General features: G+C 40.3%; 1 protein-coding gene across 1 annotated transcript; it reads right to left on the reverse strand.

Annotated features, from left to right (window-relative positions):
- Positions 1–913: 913 nt before the first annotated feature.
- Positions 914–18,947, reverse strand: LOC117259403 (capZ-interacting protein). Its single transcript, XM_033630718.2, has 6 exons — positions 18,773–18,947; positions 4,595–4,678; positions 4,332–4,400; positions 3,722–3,790; positions 2,608–2,820; positions 914–2,023 (listed from the first exon to the last, which is right to left on the reverse strand). Exons 1-6 carry the CDS (start codon positions 18,776–18,778, stop codon positions 1,640–1,642), a joined length of 825 nt encoding a protein of 274 aa, XP_033486609.1. The 5' UTR covers positions 18,779–18,947; the 3' UTR covers positions 914–1,639.
- Between the last annotated feature and the right edge of the window lie 4,247 nt (positions 18,948–23,194).

The raw sequence follows: 23,194 nt of genomic DNA on the forward strand, positions 1-23,194 counted from the left end.
CATATTGTGGACCTCTGGAAGAATAGTTGTGGCTAATGAGGATTAAAATAAATAAAGAATAATACTGATAACTCCTAGTCTACAGATATCACCTGCTGCTACACTATAAAACTGTTTAAAAATTACTTACAAAATAAAACTGAGCTTATGGATAAGTAAATTAAAGGAATTTTTATATACAAGATACACATTCAAATTAAGTAGCAATTTTGGGGTAAGTTACCTTTTTATAACCATTATTACAATTACTGCAATTCGATATGGACACCACTAGAGGTCGGTAGAGGTTAACAGTTTTTACTAGGTTTTCATACTATACTTGTAATGCCTTCAAGAACAGGCACATTTTGTCCTAAAAAGAGAGGGAGATCAGTTTTTTATTATTTTTTTTTTATAAATGCTCTGATTTCTTTTAAATCCCTTTATGTTTAATGTTCTAGACAATACCCTCTGGTATTTGATTTCCAAGGCCCTGTATGCATACAAGGTGCTTTCGGTTATTCTGATTAGACCTCAGCTCACGTTGAAATGAGCAGAGCTACAGTGGGAAATTATGGGACTCCATGAACTAGTAAAAAGTATCAAAATGTAGTTTGTCTTATCTGAAGAGGTGCAATAAAGCTGTTAATCCGGACCAGGGAGAGTCATTTAAATAACCTGTGTGACTGTTCCATAGGTGTGCAAGGGCTTTCCTTATCAGCACTGGCAACCTCTATAAAGCCAACTAACTTTTAGGCATCATCTGACCGAAGACTCTCCTGTACATAAAACATTGTCTTCAACAAATAATTGTCACAGCATTACATATTTACTGACAGACCTATCAGAATAAAGATGCTCTGCAACATTGACAAATTTGACTCATAATGATTCGTTCAACTCAGAAATGTGACCAGACAGATGCAATGTCAACTTTTCTTACAGGAGGAAGCTGTTTATTTTCTTAACATTTCTGTGCATAACTGCCGAGGACCTGAGCCCCTCCTCAGTAGCACTGTGATTTAGATAGTTCGTAGAATACAAAATGTAAAACAAGCAGACAGTCGGAGGAAAACTAGACAAGCAAAGTACATAAGTTCAACCAAAAGTGACAGGGATTTGGTATGATGACAGAACATTTTATATATCTACTAATATATATATATATATATATATATATATATATATGTATATACATATTTATATACATATATATGTATATGAAGTATATATGACTTCTATTCAGTATATCCAAAGTCATTTGTACACAACTGATACCTTTGACAGAAAGTGCACTCATAACAATGTCTTTGATTTGCAAAGAAAAAAAGCTATTTGTTATAAAAACAGGAGTCTGGTCATGCAGACTTGATACAATATGACGCAAATTTCCTCTGCCTGAAAATGAATACAGTATCAACTTTGATGCTTATTTCCATGAGCAGAGAACAGCTGCTTCTCCAAACTCTCCAGTGTTTATAGACCTGCTATGTAGATGGCCAGGAGAGGGCGACAGAGGGACTTCAAAAAAGAGCAGGTACCAAGAAATTTAAAATCAGATTAACTTTTTCTGAGTATTTTTGAAAGAGTTATTTTAATCAAAGCATAAGAATAACTTATTCATACTTATATATTTTTTCTTGAAGTAAATATTCACAGTTCACGCAATGTCATTTCCTCTTTGGTGCTTCTCCTGAGGCATCTCCTCCTCCTCCGTCTCCTTGGCAGGGCAAGACTCTGAAGGCTGTTGTTCCTCTTCCAAAGCTTGTTCTGCTTCCTGCTCCTCCTCCGGATCTCCCCTGTTGTCTGGATCACTCTTTGCTACCTCATCCTCTGTGTTTTCACAGTCCCTGTCCCTCTCATCGGCTTCTTTCAGACTTGCCGACTGTCCGTATTCGAATACCTGGTCCATGTCCCCATTTTCCTTTGGGCTATTCAGTTCACATGGGGACAGAGCACTCCCAAAGGCTCCCGCCTCTTCTCCAGCTGACCTCCTGTGCTGTCTCGTGGGCGGGCGCCTTTTGAATGACAGTCGTGCACGAGTCTGTGTGGAAAGGATGAGTAAGAACCAGCAGGGAATTTAGGTAATTTTGATCATGTTTTTGAACAAAATTAATTAAAACAGGCAACTATAAAACAGCTCAGAATCTATATTTAATATCAATGTATTTGTATTAAAGTATTTCTATTAACTTTCCAAGTCTCAGGAATTGCGTGAGAGCACTGCACAAAATGGTACCTAGGGACTCTAACTAGGCTAAGGGGATTACATCTTCAATCCCCCTTGCAGCAGTGCTCATGCACTACAGGGGCATCTTGCTCCAGCTTATCCAAGGCCTGCTTAAACAGAGGATGCAGAACACCCACTGTGATACACATCAACAGGGACAGGCACCATGTGTCCGGCTGTGACGTCACAGCTCAGTCGGCCAATAGTGTGAGAAAAACCTCAGGAGCCTCAATGCAACAGCAAGTCATGTTTGTCATTTTGTGACTCAGAAGTCATGTGTATAAACCCACACAAATATATGAAACAAAGGAGTACGAGCTACTCAAAAATGCTTACAAATGACCTGGAGAGATGTTTGCCAAGTCAATATTCAGCTTTGCATGAGTCTATACATTTACCTTGTTGAAGCTTGGCAGCGTGGTGCCCTCAGGAGGGCTGTCGAAGGTGATGGGATCCTCCTCTTCACTGGACTGATGTGAGGACCGCAGGGTGGGGCTCAGGGGGCTCTGCGGGCTGCACGGTGTGGTGGGGGACAACGGTGCTGGCTGGAGCTTCACTTCAGGACTCTTGGGCGAAGGCAGCAGAGCAGTGGGTGACAGAGCAAGATTGGCCTACAGGGGACAGCAAGATCCTAAGGCCTTGATAGTATAATCTCTTTAGTACATTGTGTTCTAATAAAACAATGCCCTTTATATTGGAATCACACGTATTTACCTAACACTTCTCAAAATGAACACGCTATTTAGAGTAAAACTTGAGACTGTCTTAAAGAATCAACCACAAATTCAATTAATAAATATGATGAATACGTGAAGGAAAGATTAAACAACATCATGGTACTTTTAACATGGGTATATCACTAATATATACACACTAAAAAGCAGGTCTAATTCTTTATTAAAAGGTGTACCTTTGTCTGAAAATGGTACACAGTATTACACAGGTGTGTGCACAGGACATCGCTTTGCTTACACCTGTCACCTTCCTACTTATTACCAAATACAGCCTGAAATGCCCCTCTAAGTGTTACAAACACCTGCCATATTCAGTCTGACAAAGTCTGATAAGTACATGAAATATCAAGTTAGTCCTCAAACCACTGTTCAGGTTTAGAGGAGAGTGTCCTACCTGCACTGGGGAGAAGAGGAAGAGGGAGAAGCGGCAGCCCTTTTGTCCCATGGCTGCCCACCGTGTGAATTGCTAACTAAAGGAGCGATGGTGGCAAGTTGGAGCCTGAGTGGCCCATGATCCCATTAGCTTGTTAATCTGAGCCGATTGTGGCATCAGGGACGAGCCCATCCTATTTTTCTCAGCATGCAAACAGCTCAGGCACCAGTGTCAACTGGACAGTGGGTGGCAGTAATGCTTTACATATCGCAGTCTCCTGGATGTACAAACTTCTGACTACTTCTGCCTGTGTACTACATCCTATATAACACGTCACTGGCAAGGCAATCATTAGTTTTGTTCCCTATTTCCTCCACAAAATATTCAAATGTAAGATGCATGTACCTGAAGTTTCTCAATGATGGCGGAGTTCTTCACCTTGATTTTAAAGGGATTTGGTGAGACGATAGTTTTCTGCAGGAGAACACATAAGTGATGAGAAGAAAAGTTCACAGAATAGCTACAACCCTCCATATGAAACATGGGAAGCTAATACTGACATGTTTAGTGATACTAACATATTGTATATCATGTGCACTGTCATTACACAGTTAACTGAGACATACAAGCACATGTTCTGGTAAGCAATAGGTTAAAAAATAAAGATTAAATGGTATTGAATTAATAAAATAGCTTTTTGTTGTACATGCTTGTGATGCATGTAAATTTTTGCACTTATGTTGTGCTTTGTTTGTTTTTTTTGATTCTCCATCATGCAAAAACAGGTTTGTGTGGTTTGTCTGGTAGTCATTTCATTGGAAGAGAAACAGCTGCACTAACACTCCCAATGTCTTAGGCAGAAGATTTGGCAATAGTTCACTGTCTACTGTGTTGAAACTGTGAGGTTGCAGTGAAAGTATACAGCAAACAAGTCCATTTCTGTTTTCGTGAGACTTCCTTTGTATGTCAAGAAGATTTGTAGCATATGTGTCAGTTTAGGACGAAAAATACTCACATCTGATTCTTCATCATCTTTTTGATGTTGCAGCTTCAGGGAACATGGGGGTCTTCTTCGAAATGGCACCTACAAACAAAAAGGAGGAGTTGTGAATAAAATCTCTAATCACAAGCAGTCCATACATATTTACCAACAACTCTATTTAGGTCTAACAATAAACTATGTACAGAATGTGGAGTAATATTCCTCTAGGCAGCTAGACACACTGTTTTGTATATTTCTGTATGGATACTGTAACATATAAGATATGAACAACGCACCTCGTCATTTGAGGTGGGCATTGGTAAAATGTGACCTTTGAACCTCCCAGCCAGCTCAGCCACAGATGGCTTGGATGGAGAATCCTGGAAAAAAGAAAGACATTCAGTCAAACAAATGACAAATACTTTATATTTACAACAGTTGACATATTGCTTTTCAAATTTTAAATGTATATATTGCCTCCCATGAGTTGAGAGTGAAGTATAACACTGTCAAAAAGAATGCTGGTTTTAATTATTGTTACATATGTGCTTGGCATGCCTTTGCTCTGTTAGATGAGGCAAAACTGAAAGATGTTATATAGGGCGGTGACCTGCTGAACAAAGACAGCTAAAAAATAAATAACAAAAAAACTATACATTCTCATTAAAAAGTATTTCACTGCTGGAAAAGTGGTCTTTTCATAAAACTGGGCTATGCACTAGAAAGATGCAAATACCTTGATGCCATCGTGCCTCAAAAGACTTTTTCTCGTAGACTTAAATTGGGAAAGAGACGTCTGTAAATCAGTGGATAATTCCTTTTGGCGTATCACTGCTAAAATACTTGTTTCAGTATTGGGATTTCATCCATTTGGTCCAATTTGACCAATGGTCCAAACTTTCAAAACTCGACGCGATTAAATCATTTTACCCCATTTAAGTTAGCTTGCTCTGTATATCCAATGATGCGTAAGATACGGCTAATTTTAAATCTGAGAAGTCAAACTGTTTTGGTGTCATGTGCAACTGGGCAACTTTCGAAGAAATGAACCAAGGCCTGCCTCAATGCTATATACATATGGCAGCTGACTTGCAACATATAGTGATCTCATATTACACTTAAACAGTAAACTAAAATATGTTTCTGAAAACTTTTAAGGGGAGAAACAGGGAGTGCAGTAAGATGGAGGGAAGTCTGCCATAGTTCATTTATCCTTACTACAGTATGCACATTATTATGACACAAAGCTGGTGGAAAATCAGCAAAGTATCCCTTTGAGCCTGCCATGTGCAGAGAGCAGTTTTGCAGCTGAACAGGGAGATATTCTGATATAAAGAAAATGTTTCACTTCCCTCTTTGCAACAGGAAAAGCAGACGGGTTGAGAAACACAGCAGAGAGGGTGAATGCAAGCAAACAACAACAACAAAACAACTTGGGTTCAATGCTGTCCTCAGAGGAACTAGTCTCGTCTCCTGCTAAAGAGCATATTTTTGTGGGTTGGACACAGGAAGCGAGCCCCTCTCTCTACAGCTGTTCAACATCAAGCCGCAGCCTGTGATAGGAGGAACCTGTCCTTGCAGCCTCACAGTGTTATCACGTCTTGGCCCCTTTACTTTCTGTCTCTCCTACTATTCCCAAGCTGATTGCTAAACTTTCCTCCTCCGCGCTGCCCTTTCAAGACCATTAACTCACTTCACATATCTGTGGCCTAAGTGATAAGTTGGCTGCAGGCTGTAACATGCACAAACGTGAGACTTGAGAACAATAATCCACTACTCTGTTTGCAAGGTGTGAGCCATCTTGGTTGCAAACATTTGGACTATGAATGGGTCAAGGCATTTGTTTACAACATGACGACAACCAGGACTATGCAGATTCTCATGCATCATGTCACCATGTAATGATTTGCATTGTACAGTCACTGATTGTGGTGCTCCTCCCTTTCTCTTTCCGGCTTTCATGTTACATCACATTTCCATTCTACTTTTATTGACCACTAAAAAGTTCATGCCTCTCTTCAAAGCTGCCAACTCTGTCACATTTCCTGGGTGTGCACACTCAGTTCCCTCCCTCTTGGTACAGTTTGAGCTGAGCCCATGGAAACATGGAGATCCCAAGTTTCACAGATACACACATTCCACATTTTAATCACAAGCTTTATTTTCCTTTCCCCCCTTGTTCTCAACATGACCTCACCACCTTGCTCCCTCCACCCAAACGTATTACAGCATCAGCTAGCCCTGCAGTGCCTCTGTTAATGCTTCTCCGCGCCGCCTCTGTGTCCTAATCCACATCCCAGCCCTTTTCCTGAGTTCTCTTTTCTCATCCGTGATAAATAGCAATCACCAGGGACCACCCACCCTCCACACCATTATTTTGTAATGTCTAATTGTTTAACTCTTTCCTGTCCTTCAAAAACAAATGCCTCCTTCAGAGTACAAACTCTAGTCACAACAGTGCAGGCAAAGGAAGTGAGGCTTTGTTTGATTAGATCGCTGCTCAGGTGTTTTGGGTGGAGAAAATCAAGGTTTCAGTCCTTTAAACATACAGTTAATAATTTCTTTGTTCTTTCCAGTGAGTTGCTTCTATTCTGACGTACTGTATGGTTAAATAGTTTGTAAATGAACTAATTTTAGAGTAAAAACAACTAATTTCTATATGTCAAGGGTGACCTCTGCTCTTTTGCTGTCAATTTTAGTCATGAAATTTGGTAATCTACAGCTATTTTCCATATTTTCATTACTTTAAAAATTATTGGTTACTTTCCAAAGTGACTTAAATAAAACCTGAGCACTATATGAGGATTTAAAAGGCCTCAGCTGCATTAACTATTCAACAGCTTTCTAGTTTTAGAGGAAGTCATTTCAGATCCATTAATATCCTTCCATGTGTCCTTTCAAAGTGAGCCCTTATCTTTAATGAGCTTCTTCATGCAGAATGAAAATAACATCAGACTCAATGCAAATACCTCCCTGACTTAAAGGAATACTTCACCCGCCAGATGACCACTTGTATATGAATTTCTCATCCCGTGTTACATCGAATTCATAAAGAAAACCTTGTTTTTCTCACATGCTTTCAGTGTCTGAAGAATCCAAACTACAGATTGAGGCAGTGGTAGACAAGCAGTTCCTGTGTTCAAGGAAGTAAAATGACTGTTTTTGTCAGTGGAGTCTGGCTTTGAAGAGAACATAGATAAGTTTCACTTTCATTCAGTTCCCCATCAGATAGGGCTGTCTGTTAGGGATGCTCTGATGGCTGAAATGCAGGAATGCAGCACGACACGTCCATTATAATCAACTGAAGGTGCTACACTGACCACGGAAGCTGTGCCTGCCTGTGTGGGCATCATGCTGCTTGATGCAAGTTTTGCAAGGCTGGTCTATTTTTTTCCTCTATGTCTATGATCCACAGCTCTCCAACAGGTAAAAACTGCACAGAACTGTAAAAAAAAAAAAAAAAAAAAAAAAAAAAAATATATATATATATATATATATATATATATACAATCCTTTTAAAATAAATAAAAATGAATACCTCATTGTATCAGAGGCAATGCAAATCAGCAAAGCAAGCATACAACTGGTTTTGCTGTTGTTAAACACGGACCCCCATGACTTCAATTCATTACGAATTTTCTGTTTTGGGATTTTTTGTTTATCGTTGAGGCATTCAAGGAAAAAAATGTTTTCTTCACAAATTCAACATAACTTGACAGTGAGTAATTGATATACAAGAGGTCATTTGGTGTGTGATGCATTCCTTTAAAATACACTCACCATGCATACATTATATAAGGTGACAGATGCAGTTTTATTCATGTTTAAAGTAAAAATGCTATAGGGATGTATTACAAGTATCAAAACTTCCACTGTTACTTCAGAACTACTAGTCCTGCATGGTTTATGAAAGCTTATTCACTATGATTTAAACAAGAGCCTTTTACAGAGGCATTGTCAGCAGCCTTATGCAAAATGTACAATATATAAACTACACTAATCTGAACTAATTTAACAATTTGCCTGTTTGTCTTTATATTTTCATTGCAAATATTTATGGAAATGTCTTTTTCTCTCAGTTAAACTGAAGTGATTTCACTAGCTTTTTTTACTGATATGATTTCAGTGAGCCATACAAGGCCTTCAGTCAGTTATCAGTACTGTGCATGTTTAACTCAGCTGGGACCCCGAGCTCTGTGGAAGACTGGGAAACTTTGGTTCACTGCAGGAGAGAGCAGGGCAAACTATTTCTGGGGCTCTAGGCCTGGGAAAAAGCCCCTGAGCTGTGCAGGCAGCCTGGATCCCAGCTCTGCTCTGTAACCCCTCAGCTCCTAGGAGAGAGCGTCCCTGGATAAGATAGACCACATCTGAAACATACTGTAATCTAGCATACAGTGCAATTGAGCATGTCTAAACAAGGAAACACTGGGAAAAAAAAATCTTAAAGCAGTGCTTTAACCATGTGATCCAAGTTTTCCAAAAACAGGCCCGCGTCGACTCTAAAAAGAAACAAGCTATTTCTGAACTCTGACTTCCATGGAAACATATCCATAAGATGTTACATGCTTAACTGCTTTACAGTTACACATTCAGTACAGATTTAATGCACTATTATCAAACACGTTTTACTTTGAAAAATCAGGAGCTTTTCTGTTATTTAATAGAGTGACAAAGTCAATTTATGTTTGTAAAAAATGGCATTTAAGGGAGCAATAATAGCCTAAAGCAAAGTAAAATGTCATAAATGAAAAGATTTGCTAGTTTGAATCTTTGGGACAGCTGGGAAAATATGGTATGGTTAATAAATTTATAATACTTAATTTGAAGTGTAGGACATGAACACTACTGTGTTGATGCCTACGTAACAAATCTTGTCTTGGGTCTTTTTCCCTTCCCAGAGCCTCTGTAGTTGCCATGTCTGTCTGCTGTACAACACGGTTACCATTCGAATAGGGCTGCAACTAACAATATTTTTCATTATAGATTAATCTGCCTGTTATTTTCTCTATTAAATGATGAATAGTTATATAGTAGTTATGATAAATGTCAGAAAAATAGTGAAACATGCCCTGTGTGATCTCCCAGAGCTCAAGGTGACACCTTCGAATGTTTTATCTGACCAACAGTCCAAAAATCCAAAGCTATTCAGTTTAATATGCATGACAAAGAACAGCGTCAAATCCTCACATTTAAGGAACATTAAACCAGAAAATGTTTGTCTTCTTTTGCTTAAAACTAAAATTACACCTTGCAGTTATGTGTCTCTGCCAGCCAGTCAAGTTGCAGTTACAGTTTATATCCATGTCTGTCCAGACTCATGTAATCTAAAACATGCATTTTTCACCCACATCTCAACCAAACAAGGCGGCACGGTGGTATACTGGTTAGCACTGAAGCCTCACAGCAAGAGGGTTCCCGGTTAGATTAGGAGGGAGCCCTTCTGTGCGGAGTTTGCATGTTCTCCCCGTGTCAGCGTGGGTTTTCTCCAGGTACTCCGGCTTCTTCCCACAGTCCAAAGACATGAAGGTTGGGGATAGGTTAACTGGTGACTCTAAATTGCCCGTAGGTGTGAATATGTGTGTGAATGGTTGTCTGTCTCTATGTGTCAGCCCTGTGATAGTCTGGCGACCTGTCCAGGGTGTACCCTGCCTCTCGCCCAATGTCTGGGATAGGCTCCAGCCCCCCGCGACCCTCAAGAGGATGAATGGTTAGGGAAATAAATAAATGAATGAATCTTAACCAAACACAGAAGATCTGTACAATCACCACAGTTTCAAGGTGGACACCCACGGTTAGTGTCACCAACTCAGTGTCTGACCAAATGTCTTCCCTTCCTCTCCTGAGAGATACTATTGAATAATGGCCAGAAAAGTGTTTTGGCAGAAAATTATGATTGCACTGTGAAGGTGATCTTTGACCTTTTGGATATAAAATGTCATCAGATCATCATTTTATCTTACTAAATATTTGTGTGAAACTTTGTCATAACTAACAAATGAGTTCTCAAGCTATGGCCAAAGACAGGTTTTGTGAGTTCACAGGGACCTTGACCTTTGACAAACAAAATCTAATCAGTTCATCTTTGAGTCCAAATGGACGTTTGTGCCAAACCTAAAGATATTCCTGAGATATTGCGTTCACAAGAATGGGGTGAATGTACATACATATGGACAACCAAAAACATAATGCCTTTAGCCACCGCTGTCACCAGTGCAGAGGCATAAAAATACTTCAAAAATTATTCGATAATCAAAACAGATGCCGATTAATCTTCTGTCAATCAACTAATCAATTAATCAACTGTTCAGTGCAGTTCTACACTCAGGTATACATTAACACTTTTAAGGTACATTTAAGCACTGCGGTGGAGCTGCTGAGTGGCTGACTATGGTTTCCCTGTAGTGATTGTATCAAAAAGGACACTCTGGCAGACAGCAATGCATGCCCCAGTGTCACAAAAATAATGCTGCAGTAATCATATCAGACATTACACACAAAGTGTCACCAAATACCTGAAAAATCACAGTGCTTCACCACACTGATGTAAAGCAAAATACAAACATAAATAAGTCCTGCTTATTAATTAGCAGCCCTGCCTACAACAATGTTTTACAATGAAAAATATTAAATCAATACACATCTTAGAAGGGGTGGATAAATATGATCTTATGGTATATAACATCATACATCGTTACTGAATAGAGCTCTTTAAAGGTGTAATCTGCTGTTTTGAGCTGACATAAGAAAATATGGCGTACAGTGCACATGACCACACCTGAAAACCCTCCACACTGTGCTTTTCTTCTTGGTGTGGGGGTGAGTCAGAGTGTTGCAGGAAAAGTGTGTGCATCCTTGGAGAGCTGTGTTTGGATAAGTAAAGGTTAATCCCAACCAGCGTTTTAATTTCCAGGCTGTGGACGGAGACACGAGGTTTACTGTATGACCGGCAGATGTGGAAAGAGAACACAGAGACAAACAGATCATACAAAGCCTGCTATTGTCTGTTCCTGCAATTCCTGTTTCCAGAGGCAGGGGAGAAAAGCACATGATAAAAGTCTCAGTAAATCCAAACATATCTGCTTGATAAAACAGCGGCGGTCAGAGAGCAACAGGCCATGTAATCTACCATAGTGCTGATAAAGATGATGTCTGGCTCAGGATCTTTAACCCTTCTCTAGGAGCTCTCAATCCTCATAAGCTTCCCACACAGTGGGAATTTGTGGAAGTGGAGATAAATAAAGCACACCAGAGCACAGCTGTTGAGAAAGATCTTGTTCAATAGGATCACCAAGTGTAATGGCTTCAGTTTGAGTTTGCAGACTTTGTTTTCACAAGTCAGCATGTTCTGCCAGGGGGAAATCCACCACAGTGAGCAGCTCCCTTCTGCCTACACTTGTTATGCGGTAAGAGAGCAGACAGGCACCTTCTTGCTCACTGCCTTTCCAGGAAAACATGATGTGTTTTTGGACTGGACCTCATCTGAATATCTCACTTTTCCACTGCCCTCACTGGCACTGTGTTTGTGTGTTCTCACATGCCTTGTGTGTGTTGAAGTACACTAGAAAGGCCCTGAATCAGAGGGATGAGGTAAGTGGACACTCTCATCTATGAGACATAGCTGGCCCTGCATCAAGGGAAATGGGAGGTGCTGCAGACACAGACTAGTAATGGAGGGTGGGGAAACAAATATGTTAGAAAAATAATAAGCATATAGAGAGAAAGGAAATAAACTGGAGAACAGAAAGCTGCTGAAAAGTTAGAATTCCAAAGAAAGCCCACAAGACTGAAATATGTCTTTTTTTATATCTCTTGGGGCCAAGATCCCCAGAGGCTTTTGAGATAATGCTATTTAACTACAATTTGACTGGCAAATTATGAAGCTATGAGAGCAGATGACAGCACCAGGCCTGTTCGTGGAATGCACCGTGATATTTCAATGTGATAACTACAATGGCCTGCTTAAGATAATATGAACAGTTGCGCAATGAGAAGCCAGGGTATTAGAGACAGAATGATGAGTAAGAAAAGATATCAAAAAATGTAAACAGCTCACAACAGATTAAATGTTTGTACCCAAGCATGAAAACTTTGACACTAGCATCTGTTGGGGATTCTACATGGTGTTCTGGTATTCTCATCCGCTCTTATCCGGCAATCACAAAGACAAAAACCATCTGGACAGTGGATCAGATAGCTGACATGGAGGCTGAGTAGCACAGACGTGGGATGACTTCATTCAGAGAAGCCCTGTACCTTCCCCACGACAACACTGTGTACTTCCTGCAGGGATCCACTTCCACAGGGTTTGGCATCCATTCATCCATGGCAGGCTTGGGACATTGCATATTTCACATATTCTATATATAACAGGGAGCATTCTCCATGATGAGTAGTTTTACTTTTGATACTTGTATGTGATTTTCTGATAAAATTTCTCACTTTACTTGAGTACATTTTTGAATGCAAGGCTTTTACTTACACAATAACATCAGTGTTTTTACTTATAGGTAAAGGATGTGGTTAGAGTGGCTGTCTGATTATGGAAAAGTCACTTGTCAGAGTCCAGTTTTCAAGCCACTCTGACAATGTGGACTTGCCTCCATTCTGATACTGACTTGTCTTGGTTTCAGCCAAGCAGCAGCCTCTGGGGCTGAAAAATGAAGCCAACATGGAAGTGCTAAAAACTGCAGTCCCTCAAATGGCCACTTGAGGCTGGCTATAGCTAATTTCAACATTCATGACAACTGTACAGGGGGTTAACTTTTATCTAACTTTTACATAATGCATTTACATTTTATAAAGGCTTTAAGTTACGTACAATTGAAGGTGGGGCCTCTTGAATGACAGGCTGCCTGTGAGGCATTGCTACAATCTTGAGATAGTGAGATTCACCATTCACTTCTACTCCAGGTATGGCCACTTCTGGCTCCAAATAACCAAGATGGTGACAGCCTAAATGCTAAACTCAAGCCTTCAAAATGGCAGTCCACAAACCAATGGGCGACATCACGGTAGGTATGACCACTAAAAAAAAAAAAAAAAAAAAAAAAAAAAAAGCAGTCTATAGTTTGAGCCAGCAGTTACTGTTAATTAGGTTTTCTCCTCTCTTGTATACCTGGTCCTTTCAAAAGATTAATGGGTTTTTAACATGCTCAGACTTGCAGCATACACCTGCCTCCTAAACCCTCCACAAAACTAAAATCTCACCCAGTTTTCCCTTACATTACCATTGTAATAGTGCACACATTAGATGAAGAGGAAATCAGAGACACTTATATGATAAGTCTAGATTCGATTGTGACAAATCTTGACAATAGATGCCTTAAGCAAAATGCAACACTTGGTTTTGAAAAAAAAAATGGCACTTGCAAAGTAAAAGCAGCTTGCAACATTTATTGTGTTTGCACTCCTTTCTGCCAAAAAAGGAAATAAAGAGCATGGCTAGATGCCAAATTTAGAAGAGGGTGGTTGAGGAGGTGCAGGCAGTATGGGTTAACTGTTCTGCAGGGAGATTCAGAAGTAAGTTGTAAAGTCGTGATATTGCCTTTTTGGAGTTTCTACTTCCTCCGCCTGGCTCACTGTTCCCACAACCCGTCTGCAGACTTTATACTAACTAAACTCAACATGTTTGACAATCTGCTGATGTCTGAGACAGGTTGTCTTTCTGCCTCTCTCTGCATGTATCCATCCCTGACAGAACTTCCTTGAAAAACAACAGTAAGTGTGTTTTTCTTTTACAGATCACAGTGTGCTCCTCACTATCTTGTCTGCAGTTCCCACCCAGGCTATCTCTCTGCCCCACGCACTGCTTCAAACTCAGAGGGGCAGGGTCTGATACAACCTCATCTCCGATAGCAGATCTCAGAGAGAAAAACACTCTTCATGTATGGTTCGAGGGCCTGTAATGGCAACAAATTATAACAACGCTAAAGTACAACAACAACCGCTCTGCAATCTGCAATAAAAAGCGGTTAAGGCATTATGAGGGTTTATGAACCATTTGATTGGTCGTAAAGGTGCACACATCCTCCTATGAGCCAAGCTTCCACACAACTACTTTAAAAGACAATTCAGCACGGAGATGTAAATACAGGCAACAAAGTAGATGACTAAACTTTCCCACGATACCAAACCCAATGTAATATTTTAGAATGATCTCTTAGTTTAATTTAATATAATTGACGTGCCTCAGTCAGCGCACACTGCCATCTCCAGAGACAGTGGGCTGCTTATTTCTTTAGGTGAATGTATCCTGCTGAAAGTGTTCCAGCTTCTATTTGTCAGCGCCTTCAGGCTGTACATTGCTGCAGAACCAGATTTCAGTTACCAGTTTGAGTTTTCACTGTGAAATTCATTGTGTATATCCTTCAGGTTGGGCAGACATGTCAAATGCATCTTATAAAACACTTGCAAAGCCCTAATGTTGAATGTTTAAGCTGCAGCAGTCGCAGGTTGTCTGCTACTCAACTTATATTGGTGCATTTGCATCCCATTACCTCTGCTGTCGATATGCATTAATGCCCACTGCAGCCAACTGAAATGATTATCATCTGATTTGTTCTTAGCGTGCATCTGCATCCTCATCTGGGTGCTAGTAGAACATTAGGTACACACTATATTGGACTGGCTAATGAAAACATTTCTAAACACTGCCTTAAGTGCTCGAAATCTCCACAAGGAGTTAATTCTGCACAAAACTAGCTCTGTTTTTCACAGTTTCTGTTATCACATTGGAAACTAAATATGTTGTGAAACAGTGAAGACAAACTGCAGTAACTACAGTGAAAAATATGAATATTCTGCAATAACTACGCACTTCTGCTGTGTGCTTCTCTTTTCCAACTGATTTTGCAACCACACTATTTCTGGCAAGCAAAAGGCTGGTTTCAAGAGTTCAAATATGTAGACAGGAGGTAGAGAACATGCTAGAAAGACAATATCAGAGAAAGCTGCTGTGGTTTGCAGGATGTCGTAGGAAAAAAAAAACTCAGACAACAGGAAGCTTTAGTGCAATCTGAGTTTTGAAAGTCACATGAGATACCAGTGGTTTGCCCTATCATCTCTGTGTGCTCTTCATGCACATCGTTTTATCATGGCTCAGAAGCACTTCAATCGCAAGACTTTAATGAACTGTATAAGCTATAAAATCCAATAACATTTGGACAGTTTATACACACTCTGAACACCAACCATGACTACACTGTGACTTACAGAATGGGCTACAGTTTCATAGGCTTTCCTTGATGCTGATGATTTACATTCCACTGGGCTTCATGGTCAGTTAGGTTCCTGTTTTATGTTAAGGACAGAGTGAACCATTCATCCTGCACTGAAGCACATACAGCTTATACACTGCCTCAGCAAACACCTCAGACTGTATCTGTCACTGATAGTAGAGATAGAAGTATTCTTTCATCTAACTACAGTAAAACAGTCTCGACAACTTCTCATCCAGTCAGGTTCACACTTGGCAGGTGTACTGCTGAGGACGTAAGGAAGTGCAGTGGCAAATGTAAGCTGAGAATTACAGGAAATACCCAACAGCATGCTGGGTATAGCTTGTACTCCTTGCTAAGGTACATTCATCAACAGATGAAGAACACAAGACCGCAGACATTGAAGTAACTTCAAACATCTCAAGCATCAGAGATGTAACTTTTGGCCTGAACGCTTTTGTTCCTGGAAACAACCTGGTCCCAAATAGCAAGCTGTTAGCAAATGGCGTATTAGCATTGCTAGGGGATTCAACAATGTTATGGCAGGTGTATTGTTCAGGTCCCAAGGAAGCGCGGTGTCAAGTGTGAAGTTGTTTGGACGAGCGCGTTTCTGGAGAAAGTTGCAAGCAGCAGTACCACAGACCAAGCGATCGTCCTGTTCCAAACACGCACGTTTTGGACGGTCACTGCACGAGTAATAACAATCATAACAGTGTGACACTATTTAAATGACATAAAGCGAAATGGGAAAAACCTGACTCATTAGCAAACGTCTGGCTGGTACAGACTGAGTCTGTTATTGGTCTCTTAACTTTACTATGGATTACATAATAAATGTGCACACCATATGGTTGGCAAGGCAATCCCAAATGCTCACTCCTCTAGCTGTGTTGTTTTTCCATCAAAGGAAAACCACCACCTCCCACTCCACAAATCCTCAGGTGCACACACACCCACACACACACACACACACACACACACACACACACACAGATACATACGTACACACACATGGATGCACAACATTTCCAGTTTGTCTACTTAATAGCTTGCTGTTGTAAAAAAAAATTCCATGCGTTAATCTCCTCTTAGGCTTGCTTGAGGCAGCTGTAAATCAATGTTGGCGAGCGCGAACGGCTCTTTCCTAAAGGTAGAAACACACCGCAGAATTTTTACTAATAGGTGATGTCATAAGAGTGCAAACCTGAGTGTGAGACTGGCTTTACAGGATAGTTTAGCACATCTTTACAGACATGCAGAATGCAGCATGCAAAAATACCATCCCATCAAACTTAGACCAAAGCTGCAGCACACAAAAGCATCCCATTCTCAAAAGCTAACATCTGGGGGAGCTGATCCATCTCATCCAAATTCATTTCACATGTCAGATGATTTACTGGTAGGCATTTTTGGCAAAAAGGAAGCGACTGTAATTAAAAACTGAGCACGTAATTCAATTTTTAGCACCAACAGCGGCAACCCTTGTAAAAACAGCTGACAGATTTCATTTTACTCATAAATTTGACAAGACCCAAGGAGCATTTCTTGAGTGTCATCAGTGGGTTCAGACCAAAATGACTTTACAGGAAACGACTGACAAATGACTGTCTGAATCATCTAGAACATCAAAACTTGCAAACCTGACTGAACTCAATGGGCTGTTACACATGGCACAGTTTTTAATTCAAGTTTTAAAATCACAGAGTCTGGCGTGCCATATTTTACTTAAACCATCAACGTAAATATATACAAATATATCTGAAGTGAAAAATCGCCATGGTTAGGTAGTTGCTCACCAAGATCAGATATTTAAGTGCCATGGAAGCATTCAGTTTAAATTTAAATTGCAGCATTACCTCTAAATCACTTCCTAGACTGTTCGCTCGAAGTGAAAACATAGCTTGTAAGATTTGGACTGGGTTTGTACTCTAAGGCTTCATTCAGAAAAAGCTGAGGGCACCAATACTCGAACCTGTTTACTCCATCTCAGTGTTCAGTTTGTGCAGGTTACACTTTTTTTCACTCTCAAAAGTGCTTTATCTCACAGAAACTCTAACTATTCTGTATAAGAACAACACTGTTTACCCAGAACGCCCCCTCTATCTATTTGTCATCCTTTCTTCTTTTCTAGATTTGGGGGCAGTCCAAGTTTTTTTCTCTCAATTTCGGCAACAAAGAAAGAACAAAGTAGACTAAGGTCTTAAATCCAAGCAGAACTGGTCTAAAGTACATCTGAGTCTTAACATTGAGTGGTATGTAAGAGTAGTGCTCCTTTACGTGCTGTGGGGAGAAAAATGGGAGTTTCTCTGCCTATCCGCCACATGACATTAAATACTTGGAAGTGATGTTAAAAGTCAGAACAGAACAGCTTGTTTTGCAGGGAGGAGGCCACAAACCTATGAGCAAACCCTGCAGGAAAAACATGTGTGGCAGGACTCAGACAGCCCTCCAATGAAGAAGCACACTTGTTTTCTAATTTAGCGTCTGCGCAAGTGGGTAAAGGACAGATTGGCCTTTGAGAAGGGAAGGCATGGCTTGTCAGGTGATGGGTGGTAAATTGCTGATGTTCAGACTTAAAAACAAAGAGCAGACTTTGCAGTGGAAACCAAATCGACTAATGGCATTTACTCCACACATTTATCAGGGCACAAACACTGGCTCGTGACAGATGTGCTGTCAGCTCCATTTCCCTCCACTTAGACTGTGGTTTCTTGTTATGATGTCGTTACCGCAAATGTACTTTATAATCATATCGGCCTGAAGCTCAAACGTACTGAGGCAAAGAGGTGCCATGTTTATGTTGGTGTGTGTGCTAATAACAGAACAGAGAAAGAGAAGTATATCATCCTTTTATAGAGTTTATCATAATAAATACCAACTGGTCTATTGCATTATGTGTAACACATATTTGTATAATATCACATATGATATAAATGAGGTAAATATTGTAAAAACCTTCAGGAACTTTTTTAGTGATGACAACATGGCCACATGTGCATATACTACCTCATAATGCAGTACTACTATTTGTTCAGTGTTTGCACAGACAGTTCCTAGTCCCTCCAGAAATATCACAGTAATGACATAGACCAGTAAAAATACTACAAAGTTACTCACTTGAGCTCCGATGATGTAATGTTTTAATTCCAACCACACTTGGCTGCACAAACCCACATTAAATGTTAAAAACATCTGCTCAAGTGGCCTAAAAGTACAGGCTGCAACAGCAAACAACGCTCAGAGTCATAGAGTTGTTACCTCCATCCTTGGGAATGCGCCAGAGATCGTCCCCTCCTGGCTTTTTTTCCTGTTCCTCGGCCTCTTGGAGCAAACTGTCTGCTGGTTGTGAAGAGACTGAGGAGCGCAGCGGGTACAGAGAGCAGCTCTGTGTTTATATCTGGAGCCAAATGAGTCTCATGGACGAGGAGGAGGAGTGGACAACTTTTACGCGCATTTGGCTCCGTCGGCGCTGTCAAGTCAGTCAGGTTGAAAAATACTACTTCTGCTGAAGACTTTCAAAATAAAATCCGCTTTTTTGGAACCTTTTCGACAAACTGATGATGGAGGCAGAGCAGAATTATTAAATTTTAAGGTTTTAAGGTACTTTTACTTTAGGTTAGTATTTTAATTTTTGCTACTTTATAATTCTACTTCACTACATTTTGAAAAAAATTGTTTTTTTACTCCACTTTTTTTTTAAACAACATTAGTTACTATTTTCTTTACAGATTCAGATAATTAATACAAAAATCAACAAATACATTTTGATGTATTATATGGGTAAAGGTAAAACTTTCAATTTTAATTTCATATGCTGTAAAGCCCCCTGAGGAAAATTGTGATTGTGAGATATTGGGCTTTATAAATAAAACTGAATTGACTTTTATTTGTAACAAAGTGTATTTCTATACTGTTTTATTGCTATGTTTACTTGAGCAAAATATCTGAATACTTGTTCCAGCACTGGGCTTGGCAGACGCAAACTGGACTTAGAAACTATAGATGGCATTTTTAACCACATGGTGCAACCCAACAAGCAATGTACAGGAAGTATCTACAACCAATTTAAATGGTATGTTTGTGTTTCACCATTGGATACAGTGACAGTACATACAATTTAAAAAGCCTATATAGTCTATATATCCTTGCTAATGCTCACTGCACACACGAAAACGTTACTGCATTAAGTTGAGAGACAACTTTGATATTCTTCCTAATATTTCAATTAATTTACCAATCAATTATGCTGCAGGCCTGCTTTCTGTGAGCTAAAACTTACAAGCATGTTTTAGTCCTGGCCACAACCAAAGGAGTAAAGTATGCCTTTTGCCCTTTCCAGCTGATAGAAAACACCTGCAGTTACATCACTGATTGGAATGTGGCTAGATGAGCAATGCTCATCACATCTGTGGGTGGGGGGGGGGGTGTAGTAAGTTTGCTGGTTGTTTTCCCTGCCCTTGGCATAATTTCATGGTATTATACTGTACTGTACAACTGTATATTGTCCCACTGTTTTCATCAAGTGTACCTTTACCCTTGCTGAGTAACTTACAGTCATTTTGGGGTATTTTTTAGGCAGAATCACATTAATTCTGCACTGATGTTGTTGTACTTCTACAGGACCTGCCTTCCGTCAACCTGGAGCCATACCACTACAGTGCGGTCAACATGATGTGCTCAGCATAGATAGTCCTCAGGTGGCCTCAGTGGTGAAGAGGTGGGCCACAGAGCGACTGCAGACTCCCTCCAAAGCTGAGACGGGGATGATGACAGTGAGTGACATTACGTTCCTCCTTTTATTCCTCATGTTAAAGGTCTGGGATTGAACAGGGGTTGAGGGCTATTCACTGTTAAACTTGCTCTTAAAACCTGACGCCTCTTAGCCTTCACAAGTGCATCAATATTTGGATTGGACCCTTTGGCTGGCTGGTTTGTATGTTTGGCACCCTTGCTATCGACACTTGTGGCATCTAATGGTTGGTTTATTTATTATATTCTATGTCTCATTATAGTCTCTCTACAATTCCTGCAAGCACTCTAAATTTCACCAACTTGAAAAACAAATCATCCTCAATATCTGCAGGCAAAAAAACAAGAGTTCAAAGGTCAAACATTTAGCCTAGACAATACTTAGATGCAAATTATTCTTGTAAAGTATAATTCAATGTAAAACAAAAAAAAAGTTAACAATGCCAATGGATAAAGGAGTTGTTTCAAGAAAAAGTGTCTACAGTCTTATTAAATAACATGTCATGCATACATATGCTGCAGGATTTTCATTAGTTCCAGGCATAACTGTGCATGTCTGGAATGCCTGCACTTTGGGCCTCACCTCCACCTGCAACTACTTCATCATGTAAGCATTGCAAGAGTTTGTTTTCACCATAGCACAGTTCTAATGCTGCTTGTTCTCTTCCAACTGTACTGCATTTTGCATGTTGTCTCTGGTTTTCCTCTTATGCAAGTGCAGGACACTCACAGCTGGTCAGCATGTAAATATTACTGTTAGCTGCTTCTTAGTCAGTTATTCTCATCTTCAGTTTTCTTGTAAGGAAGAAAAGATCTTGGGATACCTCTTTCCTGCTGCGGGCCAGGAGAAAGCAGAGGCAGTCACTTAAGCGGTTTGTGGTGTGGAAATGTAGAGAAGCCATCTAATGGACTGGTTTCTAACTCATCAACAACACACTGCACAACTGCAGGAGAGGTTGTCCCTCCTGCTGCTGTACTGATCATATAATGTTCTTTACATTTTTTTAGTTCAAAGTCATTATGGAGAGAAACACCATTACGGTCCTCAAATTTTGTGAATTAACAGCTCATGTGAAAACCATATTCTGATCCCCATCCTAAAGTGTTTATGTGATCATGTTGGTCACTTGCGTCCTTTTGTTTACTTATCAAATAGACAAAAGCAAGTTGTGATCTGGTTTCACAGGTTTGAAATCGACAGATAAACAGTTCTCTTGTTTAGTGAGATGATATTTTTCTCTCAAAGGGCCTAATGTCAAACACTGCTCATGAACAAACACTTCACAGATACCAAGTAGATATAAATTAGCCTCCAAATTGCAGGGAACTCTACTACTAATTTGGAGGAAGAAACACAGCATTAGCTCTTCTGTGTGTAACATGGTTCATTAAACAATGGAAACTGTTTACTAAAAGCTTTCGACGACAAGGTGATTAGTGCTTTATAAATGAAGCTTATTATCATTATTACTGCCATTAAAGGCATTTGAAAGCGTTGTGGGAGTGCCTGATGGTTTGTAAAAACCAAAGGCACATTTGTGTTTGTTGTCTCACTGTCACCCAGCTGTGATGACAAGAGCACGGAGTGAAAGTGAGGTGGCAGTGGCACACGCCTGGCTCTCTGTACCAGAGAGGAATGACTGCCAACGCAGAGAGACACTGACTAACAATTTCAGGCTTTTATGTTTGATACATTACTTCACACTTCTAAATAGGTGGTCACCAAATTCCCTGGGCTCTCCATTATAGCAGCAGATTGGCCACACAGTCAGCTTGGGGTGGGAAAAGCTTTGGGTTTGGGGAGTGGGAGAGAGAAAGAGGTGGCATTGGAGGCCACAGGAGAACAGCATGGCTACAAGAGAAACCAGCAGGAGAGACAATGGTCTCTCCTGCTCTGGTCATAACAGTGTTGGCTGGTGGTGATCCAGACCTCCCTTCAAACACGAGTGGACACTCAGGCTCTCTGTGCTAACAGGTGAAGGAAAATTTGGTCAAGTTCCTTAGCATTCTTTTAGGGGATCAGAGTGAGGGTCATGATTCCTGCAGCCTGGAAGACTCTGCAGGCCGGACACAGACTCTCATAGCACAGAGTGAAAGATAAAGGAGGAAAAGCCTGGTGTGGTCTGGTAGCATTCACCTCTGTACACTGCCTCTGAATATTGCATGCTGTTGTCTTCCTATGTCCAAGGAGCAACACCACTGAGATGGCAGATAACAGCAGGCCAGTTTGGGGTAAGACATCCAGTGTGAGTACAGAGGACCATAAACACAGGCAGCAGTCCTGACTGCTTAATGTTTACAGTCATGACAAGCCATGAAGAGCAGCATGGCTACAACAGAAACCAGCAGGAAAGACTGTGAACCCCTGCAGTCTTTCTAGAGAGAGTTGTTGTGCAGACCCTCCTCCTAAATATCCTCCATTTTAGTGCAGCTTCCTGTGACCACATGCATGGACCTCCAGGCACACGGAGCCAAACAGGAAGTAAATATGTGCTGCTTATAATTTGTGGAAATGGGCTGAAAGGGGAAGCTGATTTAAGATTTCTTACAGGGAGAAGTGAACAGCTATATGAGCAGTGTTTATGTAGCTTGTAGCTATTTCTGACCGATTTAAATCCCAGCAAATGTTTGATATTGCTGTAATTCTTCTTTAAGCAGGCAGGCACACACACACACACACAGTAGTAGTCTCTGGCTCCTCCCTCTGGTAGAAAAGACCATTACATAGAAATGATGGCCTGTGCAGCTGTGTCAGAAAGCAATCATTTCTCAGAAGAGATAAACTTAAATTTCAGTTTCATTTGGAGATGAATGCAAATGAAGAAACATAGTGCAAAGCAGCATGGCATGGCATTATAGGTTATATATGTGTAAATCCATGTAGTTTCCACCAAGTGGGTACTTTTAAAACTCTGAACTTTAAATTAAGTA

This window comes from Epinephelus lanceolatus, chromosome 4, assembly GCF_041903045.1.
Source record: "Epinephelus lanceolatus isolate andai-2023 chromosome 4, ASM4190304v1, whole genome shotgun sequence".
NCBI classification, from domain to species: Eukaryota; Metazoa; Chordata; class Actinopteri; order Perciformes; family Serranidae; genus Epinephelus; species Epinephelus lanceolatus.